This window comes from Octodon degus, unplaced genomic scaffold, assembly GCF_000260255.1.
Source record: "Octodon degus isolate 3935 unplaced genomic scaffold, OctDeg1.0 scaffold00325, whole genome shotgun sequence".
In the NCBI taxonomy this organism is placed as follows: domain Eukaryota; kingdom Metazoa; phylum Chordata; class Mammalia; order Rodentia; family Octodontidae; genus Octodon; species Octodon degus.
Window position 1 is genome coordinate 1,448,908 of NW_004524901.1, and position 16,244 is coordinate 1,465,151.

At 35.0% G+C, this 16,244-nt stretch overlaps 1 protein-coding gene and 1 pseudogene across 1 annotated transcript; both read right to left on the reverse strand.

Moving 5' to 3' along the window:
• Positions 1–323: 323 nt before the first annotated feature.
• LOC111814475 lies at positions 324–3,052 on the reverse strand (annotated as a pseudogene).
• Positions 3,053–3,085: 33 nt separating this feature from the next.
• LOC101581283 (olfactory receptor 2B6-like) lies at positions 3,086–4,030 on the reverse strand. The gene has a single exon (XM_004647789.1). The coding sequence runs from the start codon at positions 4,028–4,030 to the stop codon at positions 3,086–3,088; it is 945 nt and encodes a 314-aa protein (XP_004647846.1).
• Between the last annotated feature and the right edge of the window lie 12,214 nt (positions 4,031–16,244).

Here is a 16,244-nt window from a genome sequence, read left to right on the forward strand (position 1 = left end):
AGAAATATTCTGTATGTCCTTATTTTAAAACCAAGATTCTGATGTACATAACAAAGCTAAATCAAAATTCACAAATAGTGCCTGAAGTCCTGTCAACTTTCAGCCCACTACAACATAAATCCACACTTGTTATGCATAAACAATTCAAAATTAAAGTTTATAATGGAAATGTCAAAAAGTCATAACTATGTCACATCCCTGCTGATGGCTCCACTGTTCTTCAACCAGGCACAGCAGATGTGCACAGCTGGCAGACAGCCTGCTTAGAAAATTAAAGCTATCGGAGCTATAAATAAGGAATTATGTAACTATGAATACAGCAATACCAAAGCATTAGGGACATTTTAAAAAAATGAGCAAGATGTGATATAAACACATCTCATAGTTCTCTTTGTAAGCCACTTTCCACTGACTTACAAATTTATGGTTTTATAATTCTTTTTAAAAGGAAATTTTTTCTACACTGCTGCATGCAATAATTTTACTGTACATTCTTGACTACTATGCAATCTTAAAATCCTCTTGCACAGGTTGGCATATCAAGAGTTTTCCAGAGTCAGCTTGTTGTATTTTTAGCAGCCTTCAGCGCTTCAGTAGCCTTGCGAAGTTCCTTAATGAGCGACGATAAAGCTTCTGGGTTAATGCCTTGTTCACAAAGTCATACACAAATGGACAGAGTTTCCATATTTAAGCCCATATTCAAAATTTTTGAAATCTCAAGCGGAACGTCCATGGTCTCTCTCACCGCGCTGAGGTTGGCCGCCACCGCAGTCCGCCGCCCCGCCGCCGCCGCCACTCGCCATGGCGAGGCCGAGAGCTGGAATATTTTTCAGACTTAAAGAAGACCAAAATTATGTCATTTGTAGGATAATGGGTGGAATAAGGGATCATCATGTTAAATTAAATGAGTCAGACTCAATCAAATATTGTATGGGAAGAATCCAAAAAATGATTAATTGTAGAAAATAAAAGATGTCATTAAAGTAAAAAGGAGACATCAAACAAGAAAGAGGTCATATATAATGGGAGAGTGGGGGATTGAAAGTGATCAATATACATTATACACCTGCATGAGTGTGCAACACAAAAACTCACTGTTCTGTATGAATAAAATTTTAGAGGTATACATGTAACAACTCAAAAATACTATCATAAAAACTATAATGGGGGAATAAAAAAACTGTATGATGATTTTTTAAACTCCTAAGTAACTTAGGTTTCTTTGGTTAGAATTCCAACCTAAGATTTTCTGTGGAAGGCCTTTTTCTGCACTTGCTCCTCCACCAGTCTGTCTGCATATCATGTTTCTCCTCCCACTTCAACCCCACTGTGTGTGCAGCATGCAGTTGATGGACACTTATGGAAAAAAATAGACTCTTCAAATTATATATCAATGTTTTTAATGCACTTATTTTTCCATATTTCTGTCTTTAGGGTTTTGATCTCATTGTCTCTTAATTTCCTCTGGTGCATACTTTGGATGTGATTATAACTATGCACAAATGCTGAGAGCAGGCTTAATTAACACATTGATTAAAAATAAGTCAGGACGGTAGTGGCATGTTTTTCTGAAAGATGGAGTCATTTCTAATTGGATTCAATAACAATTTAAAATTTTGATTTGTTAGTTTATGTTAAATATTTTCCAAACTTTCTAAAAATCCTTTTCCTTTTTTTATCATTTCCTCCATTGATACTAAGTTAATTAGTATTTAAGGTTAGGTAAAAAGATACAATGGAGTGGTAAAATTCAGCATTGATTTCTTTTTTTAAAATGTATTTCATACAGTGTCTACACAGCTCTCACTCGAAGTGATTATTCTGTTTTCCATCTCCCAAGTTCTGGGATCACAGGTGTGTGCCACCATGCCCTGACTCAGTTCCCTGTTCAGAGCATCCGGAGCTGGGGCCAGTGGCACGTGGTGCTGAGAATAGAACCTCAGTCCCTGCACTTGCCTAAGTAGGCACTTAGTCCTATAAGATATCTCTCCAGCCCTAAAGTTCAGCATTGTAAAGCAGATACTATAGCTTCTATCATGGTCTCTTTCATTCTATGGCCATCTGCAGTCCAATACAGTTTATCACATAGAAAAAAGTAGAAATAAACATTACACATTTTACATTGCACATTATACTGATTAGAATAATGAAGTCCAACACCATTCTGTTCTGGCCCATCTGGATATAAATCATGCCAGTGTGCAGTGCACCCACACTGTATACTGTACCAAATGTTAGACCGTGATGGAAAATCTTTTAGAGCTGTCAATGTAAATAAACAGCCAACTGCAGCACACATGCCATAGCCTCACCACTACTGGCTGAGTCACTCAGAATCCCTCCCAGTTACCAGATAAATTGTGCTGGAAGAGCAACGTTTGCGCTCAATACTCCCTCTTTGCTAATGGGACTGAAGTGCAACAGTAGTGACACTGGTGATTCACATATTCCACTGTGACATTGCCAAGTGCTTCCATTACAGAAACGAGGCTGACATAGACCCTGAGTTCAGTCTGCATGACAGGAAATGGAAGGAAAGGTGGATAATGAGAAAGACCTAATTATTCAATGTAAAATTACATGATGAGTATGATGAGGTTGGTAAGATCTATGATAGGAATGAAACATCTTTTTTTTAATTTTTTAGGACAAGGTTTGACTCTGTAGCCCAGGCTGGCGTTGAACTTGCAGTGATTTTCTTGCCTCAACCTCTTGAGTGCTGAAATTTCAGGCATGTTCCACCACACTCAGTCTACAAATGACTGTTCTATTCATGAATGTGCAAAGAAAAAAATCATGATAGCTTTTTGTTACATCTGGAACTGAAAAACATATGATCAGTGTATGAACCTAGTTAAATTTTGGCTTCAACCCTGCCCATGATTTCAGGCATCACAGGTTCCTTAAATGCTACTAACAGGTGGGCTATGGATAAGTATTATGTGCACTTTGCTACACTTCTTATTCCTGTTCCACTGTGACTTTTGTGCTCCTGGACACTGCTGTACTCTCCTTTTCCAAACACAGCATCACCTTTGAGAGTGAGGTACATCCATTCTTGCCTCCTAGGGCTTCTTTTCAGAAGTCATCCTGTCCTGATCCAAAATCCCCTTGTCAGTACCCTTCTCAGGGCTGCTTTCACATCTTTGTTCCTCAGTGTGTAGATGAAAGGGTTGAGGGTGGGCGTAACAATGCCATAAAAGACAGCCATGATCTTGCCCCTGTCATGGGAATAACTGGAGGGAGGCTGTACATACATGCTGATGGCTGTGAAGTAGAAGAGGAAGACCACAAGCAAATGAGATGCACAAGTGTTGAAGGCCTTCCAGCGACTCTCAGCAGAGTGGATTTTCATCACGGCCTGAGCAATTAGTATGTAAGTCCCAAGGATGAGAGTGAGTGGTACCAGTAGTAGCAGAGCCCCCAGGACATTGAGCTCAGCTTCATTCAAATGAGTGTCAGTACAAGCCAGTTTCAAAAGGGCAGGAACTTCACAGAAAAAATGGTCTATCACCCTGTGTCCACACCTTGGGGCCATCACTGTGAGAGTGGACTGCACAAGGGAGTTTGCAAAGCCACTTGCCCAGGTCCCAGCAGCCATATGGATGCACCGCTTCTGGTTCATAATGACTGGGTAATGGAGGGGCTTACAAATGGCAGCATAGCGGTCAAAGGCCATGATGGCCAGAAGGATGCACTCAGTGGACCCCAAGGCCAGAAAAATGTAGAGCTGGGCAATACAGCCTCCATGACTGATGGTCTTTTCTGGTCCCCTGAGATTAACCAGCATCTGTGGCACAGTGCTGGTGGTATAGCAGAGGTCTAGAAGGGAGAGATTGGAGACAAAGAAGTACATGGGGCAGTCAAGTTGGGGATCCAGGCGGGAAACTAGGATTATTGATATATTTCCAAATAAAGCACAAATGTACGCTACTAGAAAGACAATGAAGAGTGGTGTTTCTAGCCAAGGGCGGTCAGAAAATCCCAATAAGATAAAATTATCCACAGAACTCTGATTGTTGATCCACATTTTAGCACTGAGAGAAAAATTCCACCTGAGACATATATCTAAATAATCCTTATTAGGGATTAGTATGTGATTAGAGGAAGTGCCTGAGAATTAGATGCCAGAGATGCCAAGATAGAACTCTTTTTTTATCTATTGGCATCTTTATCTCAATGACAAAAGTGTTGCCCTTTGCCTCTGAAATTTTTGAGTCTTTTTCCATGTAATATTAAAGATGGCTGAGGAACAAAAGTAGCATCAACAATTAGATGAAAACTGTTTACCTAATGAATATCTTCTTCTCAGTTATTCACTTCTGCATTTTCACATCTTCTCTCCAAACAGTTTAGGGCCACTACCAGCAAGTCTTTATGTTGCAGATGCTTAGTGATAATGGAGTGTGGGTTTAAGCAAATTGGGAAAAGCAGAAGAAGTAAGCAGAACAGGAAGGTGGCTGCAGAGCCATGGCTACAAAGCCTGTTTTTCCCACCACACCAACTCTGGCCAAGGCTGCACAGGACAGCACATTTTTTGATCAGCAATCACTCCTATATACCAGGACTCTTCACATTCCAAGTTCAAGCGATACTGCTACACAGGCAGCTAAATATAGAGGAAGAAAGTCAATAAAGCAGTCAGCTAAAAAACAATTTAGTGCTTGCTGTGAGCATGCTACTTTAAAAAATCTGGACACACTTGAAGGAATTTTATACTCCTAGAGGACTCATCAGAAGGGCTTAAATATTGATGCCTCTGAAACTTGGTGTTGTATAGGAATTTCCACTCCCCTAGGATTATCATCTATGTACATAAACTTAATCTCCTCTGTACCCCCATTTATTCTTTGCTTGTGGCATTTTTGCAAGCTAACCATACTATAAGTTAGTTGTATGCTTTACATGGGTAAAGGGTGGGACAGAAAATTGTAATTGCCTGTGTCATTCAAATTGTCAACCTCATCAGCTATATAATTTCTTTTACCATATCTATCCATTAACTCTATAACAAAAATATTACAACACACACAAAAAAACCAAATGTCTCATGATCTGCAGCATTCATACTGACCTTCCTCCTTGTACTGCTGTCTAATCTTCACTGTCCTAGTTTGTTTGTATCCAAACAGTCTTTCCTTCATTCAAATTTGGTCATGAACACCTTGCACAAGTATTATGTTTTAAATATTTATTAATTTATTTTATTATGCATTTTATTAGTATGTTTATAGTTTATAACGGTTATATTCTTTATGGGCAATATGTACATGTATATATATAACTTGATTCATTTTGTTCCCTTATCTTCTGCTGTAAGGATGGATAAACTTGAGTCATTTGTTAGAACATGAATGCATCTTGCAAACATAGTGTTAAATGGAATAAATAAGACACACAACTTATTTTTTTACATATTCAGTACAGGGTCTATGGTGTCTCACTACACAGGTAGTTATCCTCCTGTTTTCAACCTCCCAAGAGCGGGGACTACAGGCACGCACCACCACGCCCAATCTTAATCACCATTTCAGCTCGCCCCTGAGGCAGGGCCTGCACTGAACACCTGGAACTGAAGCCCGGTCCCTGAATCTTTAATCTGCTGAGCTATCTGGCCAGCCCAAAAGATAACCTTTCTTTGTTTGTTTGTTCGTGTTTCTTTGCAGTACCAGGGACCAAACTTGGAACCTTGTGATTGCCAAGCAGGTTCTTATGCCATTGAGCTATATTCCCAGTCCCACAAATTTAAATATTGTGTGGTTTTACTGATATTGGACACTTAAATATTATAATACAGTAGTGGGCTTCACAGCTACATATAATAATGGGTTGAGCCATAGAGACATAGATAGAAAAACTTCCTATTTCCTTTCCTGCTTTTGGAGATGTGAAATACCTTAGTATCCACCCTACAAGGGTCATATCAAATACAAGAATGATCTTTAGATTTCCTGCTCTTCTTCTTTTACTTCGGAATATTGTATTGCAATTTCCTTGTAATATGTGTATACATAAAAGAAATTTTTTTCCTGTTTTTAGTTGGTCTGCACTCCAGACCTACTTGATTTCCCACTCTTTCAAGAGTTAATGATTTGTAAAAGCAAAAGTATAAGCAAAAGATGCTGAATATTCATTACATAACAACTACTTTGAATTTTATTGGAATTGGCAATAACAAAACTTTTCCTTTAGTGTTCTGATATATTAGGAAGGATAATTTTGTAATCACTATTTCTTTTCACGATTGACTTCAGTTTCTGAGATATTGCTTCATAATTTTACCCAAATTCACAAATATTTTACATTCCAAACATAATAAGTCAAAGTAGAAGTAAATGTACCTTATTTTATTTTTAAACATTTTCAGCTTTTTATTGCTAATACAAAAATTAATACAAGTAACCAACCAAAGAATGTTTATTTTTACTTAGAAAATAAAAAAAACAAGTTTTGAGTATGTCACCTGACAATCTTGTGTCTTGATTTATTCAACTAGATAATGAGATGCAAAATATTTACATAGTCCATAAAACATTTGAAAAAATCAGACATGAATTTCCTTTATAAATAAGAAAAAAACTACATAATATAATTTGGGATACAAAGAGGAATAAGAAGTAGCAGCAGGATAAATAGAACTATTTGCATGATAAAACTTTAGGAAATTTCCAGGTGTTTATACCCTTCCATGGAAAATGAAGTCAATTATTTTCTTTTTCTTTTCTTTTCTTTCAGTCCTTTAATTAATCTAGTTTTTTACACACTTGGTTCTTTTTTTTTCTTTTTTCCCCCATAATATTTTCTTAAGACTTATTTCTATTTTATTTTTATTTCTTCATTTTTTTGATAATTTTATTGAGAAATAAATAGAAATGAGAGAGTTTCAAAACCGATTAGAAGGACGATTTCAATAATTAATACATTGTGTATTGTTTTCTTCTTAGTGGCTATTCCCAGTACAGGATGCAGACATGATATCCTGTCCACAAACACTGTTAGTACAAATATTTATATTCTTTGAATTAAGAGAAAGTAGCTGTACGTCTATCCTAACTATTTTGTATATACAGATACAAAATGGTCCTTTATTTGTATCCCCCTTTTTGTTTAGTTTTGTCAGAGAGGGACATTCCACTGTCATTTAAATATTATAGGTGCATGAATTCAACAAAATATTTCAATATAGTTCAGTAGTCAATAATAGTAGTGGGTTATCCGTAGGACTGGCGATGTCAGAAGTTGTTGACTTGAGTCTTTTAGAGCTCAGCATATTAATATGATTTTACTTTTATACATCATTTTTATACTTTTCTACTGGATGGTTAAGACCATGATAAAGCAAGACCTATATAACAAGAAATGTAACTTTTGTATCTGACAAGGTCAGTCAAATCCCCTCAGTGTTTACCCTGAAATCTTGTACCACAGTTTGTAGATCTTTTGTCAGTGCCAGCCATGTGGATGAGTTACAGCCATTGCTTGACTAATTTGCTATTTAAGACTTATTTTTAAAACACATTTATTATTTCTATAATGCCACTTCTCCTTCTAAACTTTTCTTACCCATTTTTTTTGTTTTTTCTATTACTCAACCTGGGTCTCAGAGCCCTTTGAAATATTGCTTTAAATATGGCTTTGCACTATTTTATGTCCCCCAAAATATGGGCCACATATAATTGTCAGTTGGTTATAGGGTTATTATACATATATATGAAAATTTAAAGTTGAGAAATATTATATCCAGAAAAAGAGTTCTACCGTATTGCAAGGTTACATTTAAAAGAGCATCCTTAATTAGGATTCAAGTAATTTCTTATCTATTGTAATGCTAAATAATTTTGAAGTGTTTCTTTCGATCTAACTAAATTGTTTTCTAGCTATAATTTCTTCAGAAACTCATTATTCAATTACTTAGACTCAGGTAATTTTTTCCACATCATAAGAAATTTGAGGTTTTTTCCCTATGTTGAAAATTTTATTTTAACATTTTAAAAAATCTTTGTATTTTTCTACTACCTGCGTCTAAGCAGCAAGTCATTTCTCACTTTTTTTTGTGATACCAAGGATTGAACTCGGGAAATTGAGATTTCCAGGCAGACACTTATGCTGCTGAACTATATCCTAGGCTCTTATTGTTATTAAATTATTTTCTTTAATTTCTAAGATGTTTAATACATTGTTGATAGGAATTCAACAATGGTTGTTATATTGTGTATTGTTGTCTTCAAATTAGTTGTTCAGAATACCAGATATTAGCATGATAAATTGTTTAAAAGTTAAAAAGAAGAGAGAAAAATATTAAGCCATAACTTCTCCTTTCAATAGATCAGCAGAAATCAGCTGTACAGTTATCCAAGCTATCCTTTGAATATACAAATGTATTTCTTTTTCCCTTCTTTGTTTTTTCCTTTCCCTCATCTCAGTTATTCCTTCCCTTTGAACAGTTTCTTCCCACTTCACATTATTTATTTTACCCTTCAGAATTTATTTACTCTTTCAAGTTCTTACACTAGGAAGGCAATGTGATGTTTATATATGCTAATCTATTTATTTCACTTCTGATTATGGTTTCTAGCTGCATGCATTTACCTAGGAAAGCTGTGAATTTATCCATTTTTAAAGCTGAGTAGGGATAAAATCTTCTTACATTTCTACTACAAGGAGGCAGTGAATATTCATACATAAATACACAAAGCACATGTGTAAATATTTAAAATTTGGGCATATCAATAAATATGTAAAATTTATTGGAGCACAGAGGTAAAGTGAATGATGATAACAGATAGCATAGAACACTCAAAAAGTAGAGTTGAGAAGAAAAATGGAGAAAAAATAGAGATTGAGAGAAAAAGATAAATGTATGAAAATAGCAACGTTCTATCTAACATACAGAAAATGCTTAGTTAGATAAGTATCTATTGCATATATAAATAAGGAAAGAAATAGAACAACATGAAATAATTATTAAGGGTATAATACTACCTCAGGCAGAAGACTGATGCATTTTATTTGTGTGGAAAAGACTGTGGGGAGTTCTTGCCTTCTGGCTGAGTAAGAAAATTACAGGTATTAGTACAGTTTAATTAATCTAAATAGGAACTAAAAAATATGCTGGTCCCCACGAGAGTGATAAACTAAAGCTGGAGACAGTGACATAGGTCCAAAGTAGGTGGGGCATGAAGAAATTAAGGAGCTGGAAGAAATGTCTCAGTATGTGTCTGAAGACACTGTGGAGCTTGGTAATCTTGCTACCTCCTTCATGACCTGATGAGAGTGATTTTCATTTAATGCGCTGATATGACAGCATAGGGATGATAATTTGGAGCCATAGGGATGATAATGGAGCCTTCACTCCACCTCTGATTCATTTTCAGATTTTTAAATGGTTTTAATATAGCTGTGAATATTTGATTCACTTACTAGAAATTATCATAAGTTTAAACAACCTTTGATTTGTTGGACTGTTAGGACTTTCAGAACTAAATAATTTTTGTAACCCAAATCAATATTTGTAATGAAAACAACAGTTTCAATCCAGAGAATTGATCAAAAAGCATATCTGAAATACATAATAAAGTACAAGATTCCAAATATAAATAACATAAATAGCAACATGTGTATTCACAGGGTTTCCTATTAAAACACTGTATAACAAGGTTTGAAAATAGTAGTTTTCATATCAAATTTTCCATCACCCTAAGTTTTATATAACTTTAACATGCATTCAATTCTCTTCATAAGTATGTTTCATTTCTGACTATAGTGGACACCTAAAATAAAGGTGCACTTTTTCTTTTATTCCAAGAATGGAAATTCAGACCCCAGGAGATTACAGCACTATAAATTCAATAAACTCAGAAACTAAGATGTGACTAATACAAGACTTTGAATTCTACATCACCACAATTTTTATAATCTCATGGTTATTATCTGAAAGAAAATTGCATGAAGCTTTTACAATCAACCCCTTAAATTTTCTTTTTTATTTTCTTTTTATTGTGTTGCTGAGAATTCAACTGAGGACCCTCCACATACCAAGCAGGAGCTTATTCTACTGAGCTATCTCCCTGGTCCTAACTCCTTACAGTTTCTAAAAATGCATTTAGTTTGCAGTTCTGTTCATGAATAATTCTGTTAGCACATCCCATGAATCTAGTACAAAGCAGGGTGATTTTGAGTTAGACCAACCTTCATCTCCAGACAGCTTCTGTGCTTGCCTGATGTAGGACAGCAGAATTGTGACAGATGTGAGCAGTGATGGACACTGCCTGGTGTCTCCAGTATGCTGTATATGCTGGTCTGCTCCTTAATTGCTTCTCAGTCCATAACTAAACCTCTTCTGACCCACTGGGAGGTCAGTCTTGACATCAAATTCAATTTATGGCCTTTAATATAATCCAAACATCCACAGAAAGAGTTTTTATTGGTCGAGAGGCCATTACTCTTTTCTCTCTATTGTATTTTAGCCTCGGAGATTCAGCATAATGAGACCTGTTGTCAACAACATGTCCAGGAGAATAAAACCAGAGGGACAAAAGTGCGTGAAGCCTCAGAAGCAATCACAATTATGTTTCTTTTTTTTTAAGAATTCTATTGAGAAAAAAAATAGCAATGAGAAAGTTTCAAAACCGATTAGTAGAACAGTTGAAATAATTAATAAATTGGATATTGTCCTCTTGGTGCTTATTCATTTGTACAAGATGCAGATATGACATCCTGTCTTCAAACATTAGTACAAATCTTTCTATCCATTGAATTAAGAGAAACTAGCTGTATATCTATCCTAACCACATTGCATATACAGATAAAAGATGGACTTTCATTTGTATCCCATTTTGTCGTTTACATTTGTCAGAGATTTTTATTCCATTGCCATGTAAATATTGTAGGTGGAAGAATTCAGCAAAATATTTCAATATAGTCCAGTAGTCTATAATAGTAGTGGGCTATCCGCAGGACTGGCAATGTCAGAAGTTGTTGACTTGAGCTTTTACAGCTCAGGATATTAATATGGCTTTACATTTCTTTTAATTTTAGAAAAGCTTTTATTAATTTATTAATTTATTCATTTATAATGTATTTGGTACAGGGTCTTCCTAGCAGCTTAGAATATAGTGATCCTCCTATTTTCTAACTCCCAGCACTAAGATTACAGGTGTGTGCCACCACATAAGGCTTCACTTTTTCTACTTCAATTTTATACTTTTCTGCTGGATGGTTAAGACCAAGATAGAGCAAAATCTGTATAACAAGAAATGTAACTTTTGTATCCGCCAAGGTCAGTCAAATCCCATCAGGATTTACCCTGAAACCCTCTACCGCAGTTTGTAGATCCTTTGTCACTGTCAATCATGTGGATGAAACACGATCATTGCTTGACCAATTTGCTGTCTATGAAAGCCTGAGAGAATGTTTTATCTCTGTGACTCTCCTTAGGCACACTCCACATCGTCAGTCACTGTTCTGTGTGGCCCCATAATCTCCTTGGTCAGTAAATTTGGGACACAACTGAGTTATAGAATGTTACAGTGCAGGTTTTACTACTTCCTGAGTCCTCACTGAACTTGAAAGGCTGGGGTCAAAATTTTGGCTGTCGTTGAAGCCCTTCTTTTTCTCTGACTTTTGGTCTGCACACTTATGCTGTTAACTGTCCAGAGGAGAAGCTTATTATTATTATCCTACAACATAGGTAGTTAAGTTTAACCTCACTATCTGTCCAAATATATAACCTGTTAAACACAACAACATGGAACAGGTAATTTTCATCAAGTATTTATTTGTTGAACTTTAAGTGCCTACAGAATATGAAGAAAAAGGTTTTAAAAAAATTTAAAAACAAATAATTACATACTTTACACAGAAATTTAGAAATTTAACCATAGAGAGCATCATAGGACAATACAATGACTTTTTTGCCTCTGGATTTCATTTATTACTCTTTTGTAATATTTTTATTTTTTACTTTTGTTTTGCCAGAACCAAGGATTGAACTCAGGCCCTTGCTCTGACCAGGGAAGCCCATATTCTACTGAGCCATCTCCCCAGCTTTTGGATTTGTAACTTTTTATTACCCTTTTTTTAAAACAAGCATTTACTTGAGAGATAGTATGGCAGTAATTGGTATGATATGACAAGCAGTAGGTATTTAGTAGACCAGAATGACAGGCATTCCAAGCTTGATCCTAGTGCAGTATAAGCATGTATAGTTAGTCATGGTGAGAATCCAACTTATTAATCACTACTTTCAAAATCCTGCTGAAGATTCTCAGGAACATTGCCTTAACCATCTTGTGCATATAAATGTATGACTTTGACCCTGTCATGATTCCTAGCTTTTCACCTTGCCCTCTCTATGTTGTCAAATCCTCAATATCTTACTTTCTTTTCCATTGTGTTATATCCTTCTATTTTTATTTCTTCTTTTGAGTTCTTACACTAGGGAGACTATACGATATTTACACATGTGTGTCTGGTTTTACTTATGAGTATAGATTCAATTTGCATCCACTTATATATGAAGGTGTTGAGTTTATCATTCTTTATAGCTGAGTAATACTCCATTGTATAAAAAATGCCACATCTATTTCATCCATTCCTCAGGTGATGGGCATCTTTTTTGTTTCCAATATTTGGCTATTACAAATTGTGTTGCTATAAGCATAGGTACACATATATCACTATAATGTGATGTTTTCAGTTCTTTTAGGAAAATTCCAAGTAGGGGGATAGCTGATTGTAATGGGATTTTCAGTTCTAGTTTTTTAAGAAGTCGCCATATTGATTTCCATTATGGATGCACCAGTCTACAGTCCCACCAGCAGTGAAGGGTTCTTCTTTCTGCACAGCCTCTCCAACATTTGTTGTTTGCTGCTTTATTTATGGTAGTCATTCTTTCTGGGTAGAAATGGTATCTCAATGTTGCTTTAGTTTGTGTTTCACAAATGGCTAATGATGTGGAGCATTTTTTCATATATTTATTTGCTTCTCTAATTTTGTCCTCTGAGAAGTACATTTTCATCTCGGATGTTCATTTCTGGATTGGCTTTTAAATTTTGTGGCCCTAATGATTTTTAGTTTTTATAAATTCTAAAGAGCATAGCTTTGTCTGAGTGCTTATTAGTGAACTTTTTTTCCAAATTTGTGAATTGTCTTTCCACTTTTTATATAATTTCTTTTGATGTGCAAAACCTTCTCAATAAGAGAAGGTACCAGTTTCTGTTTCTTTCAAGTATTACCTGTGCAATTTCATTTTTGTTCATGAACTCTTTGCCTACCCATATGTCTTCAAGAATTCCTCCTACTTTCTCTTCCAGGAGATTTAGTGTTTCTGAATTAATGTTTACATCTTTAATCCATTTGGACTTTAGCTTAGTGCATGTTGATAGACAGAGGTCAGGTTTTAGTATTCAGCGTGTAGAGAGCCACTTTCCCCAGCACTATTTGTTAAAGAGGCTATCTTTCTTCCTATATGCATTTTTGGCCCCTTTGTTGAAGATAAGGAGGCTGAGTGTGTTCCCAGAGGCTTCTTCAACTTCCAATGTATTCCACTGATCCTCAGGTCTATTTTGTTGACAATACAATGTTGTTTTTGTCACAGTAGCTTTGTAGTATAATTTCAAGGCAGGAATTGTAATGGCTCATACCTTGTCTTTATTGACCAAGATTGATGTTTCTCTTCTAGGGTTTTTCTGATTCCAAATAAATTTTAGAAATGATATCTCTAGGTCTGTGACATATGTTGATGATAGTTTGATAGGGACTACATTGAATCTGTACAACAATTTTGGGAGTATGGCCATCTTCACGATGTTGGTTTTTCTTCTCCAGGAGCAGGGAATAACTTTCTATTTTCTGAAATCCTCTACAATCTCTTTTTTCAGAGTACTGTAATTTTCTTTGAAAAGATCTTTGACATCTTTAATTAAATAAATTCGAAGGTATTTTTTTCCGTGGTGCTATTCAAAAAGATATTGTTTCTCTAATTTCCCTTTCACTGTGTTTGTTATTTTTGTAGAGGAATACTATTGACTTTTGGATATTGACTTTGTATCCTGATATGCTACTGAATTTCTCTATTAATTCTAGTAGCTTCTTGGTAGAATTTTTGGGGTCTTGCAAGTAAAGTATCATGTCATCTGCAAATAATGATAGTTTAACTTCTTCTTTATCTATTCTTATTTCTTTTAAATCTCTCTTGTCTAATGGCTGTAGCTAATGATTCCATATATTGAATAGGAGTTTTGATAGAGAATATCCTTGTCTTTTAACAGATTTGAGAGTAAAACATTTCACTTTTTCCCCATTTACAATTATGTTATTGGTTGGGTTGTCATAGATCCTTTTATCAGATTAAGGTAGACACCATCCATTCCAATTTTCTGTAGGATTTGAACATGAATGAGTGTTGGACTTTGTGAAAAAGTCTTTTTGTATTGATTGAGAAGATCATGTGGACTTTCGATTTGGTTCTATTGATGTATTGTATTATATCTATTGATTTGCATATATTAATTATTCCTGCATCCCAAGGATGAACCCTACCTGCTCATGGTTTATAATCTTCTTGATTATTTGCTGTATTCTATTTGCTAGGATTTTATTGAGGATTTTTGTATCTATGTTCATGAGGGAGATTGACCTGTAGTTCTCTTTTTTAGTTGTGTGTTTCCCTGGTTTTGGTATCAGTATAATACTTGCCTCCAGAAATGATTTTGAGAGGATCTCTTCCTTTTTCAACTCACTGAAGAGTTAGTGGATTATAGGTATTATAACTTCTGTAAATTTCTTGTAGAATTCAGCTGTAAATCCATCAAGACCAGGACTTTTCTTTTTTTTTAACCAGGACTTTTCTTTTTTGGTAGTTGTTTAATTAAATTCTGTATTTCATTGGCTGTTATTCGGTTATTGAAAGTTGTCATATCTTCTTGATTCATGCTTGGTAATTTGTACCTTTCTAGAAATTTGTCCATTTGTTCTGTGTCTTCTATTCTGTTACAGTAATGATTCTCAATGTAGCTATTGATAATATTTTGAATTTCCATTGTGTCTGTGGTAATTACATCCCTTCCATTACTTATTGCTTGTATTTCAATTATTTCTTTCCTATTTTCATGAGGTGAGCTAGAAGCTTATCAGTTTTATTTAATCTTTCAGAGAACCATCTTTTGGTTCATTAGTTATTTGAACTGTTTTCTTCTTTTCAATTGAATTAATTTCTGCTCTAATCTTTATGATTTCAATCTGTCTTTTGGCTTTGGTTTCGGTTTTGTGTTCCTTTTCTAGATGTTGGGGGTGCAATATTCGTGTGTTTATTTGTTCCTGTTCTGTTTTCCTAATGTGTGAATTCACAGCTATAAATTTCCCTCAAAGAACTGTTTTCATCGCATACAATAAATTCTGAAAACTTGTGCTTGAATTTTCATTGAATAGTAGATATTGTTCAATTTCTTGTTTAATATCATCTATGATGTATTGGTTGCTGGGTAGGATGTTGTTTAATTTCCATGTATTTATGGGTTTTTTCTGGTTTCTCTTGTCATTTATTTCCAGTTTCATTGCACTGTCATCAGATAATATGCATGGGACAATTTCTGTGTTATTGCACATACTTAAGCATGACCTATGGACTATTATGTGGTGTATTTTAATAAATGATCCATGTGAGACTGAAAAAAAATATGTACTCAGCTGTAGTTGGGTGGAACACTGTGTATATGTCCACTAAGTCCATTTATTCCAAGCTCTGGTTCAGTTCTCCTACTTCTTTGCTAACTTTTTGTCTGGTCGGCCTATCTTTTGGGGATAAGGAGCTGTAAAGGTCTCCTGTTAACATTGTGGTATTCATGTGGAATGGTTGAAAAAGATGTGGTACTTTTATATAATGGAGTATTACTCAGCTATAAAGAATGAGAAACTTGAAGCCTTCATATTTAAGTGGATGCCCCTTGAAGATATACTTATTAGTGAAATAAATCAGACCCACATCTGTAAATATCGTATTGTGTCCCTAAATAAGGACTTAAAATTCCATATACGATTAGGTTTCTAAATGTCTTTGAAAAAAATATGTAAATGCTTATTTCTACTTTTATATAATTATTTTTTCCTTCATATTCTGTAAGGACTTAAAGTTCAACATATCAATATCTGATGGAAAATACCTGTTCCAGGATATGCCAAAATGTTTGATATTTCGACAGATAGGGTAAACCAAACTGCTTATATTGCAGGTTAATAATTAGCTT

Excerpts from the sequence above, each read along its gene's own strand:
- LOC101581283 (XM_004647789.1), bottom strand. The coding sequence starts at position 4,030 with ATGTGGATCAACAATCAGAGTTCTGTGGATAATTTTATCTTATTGGGA.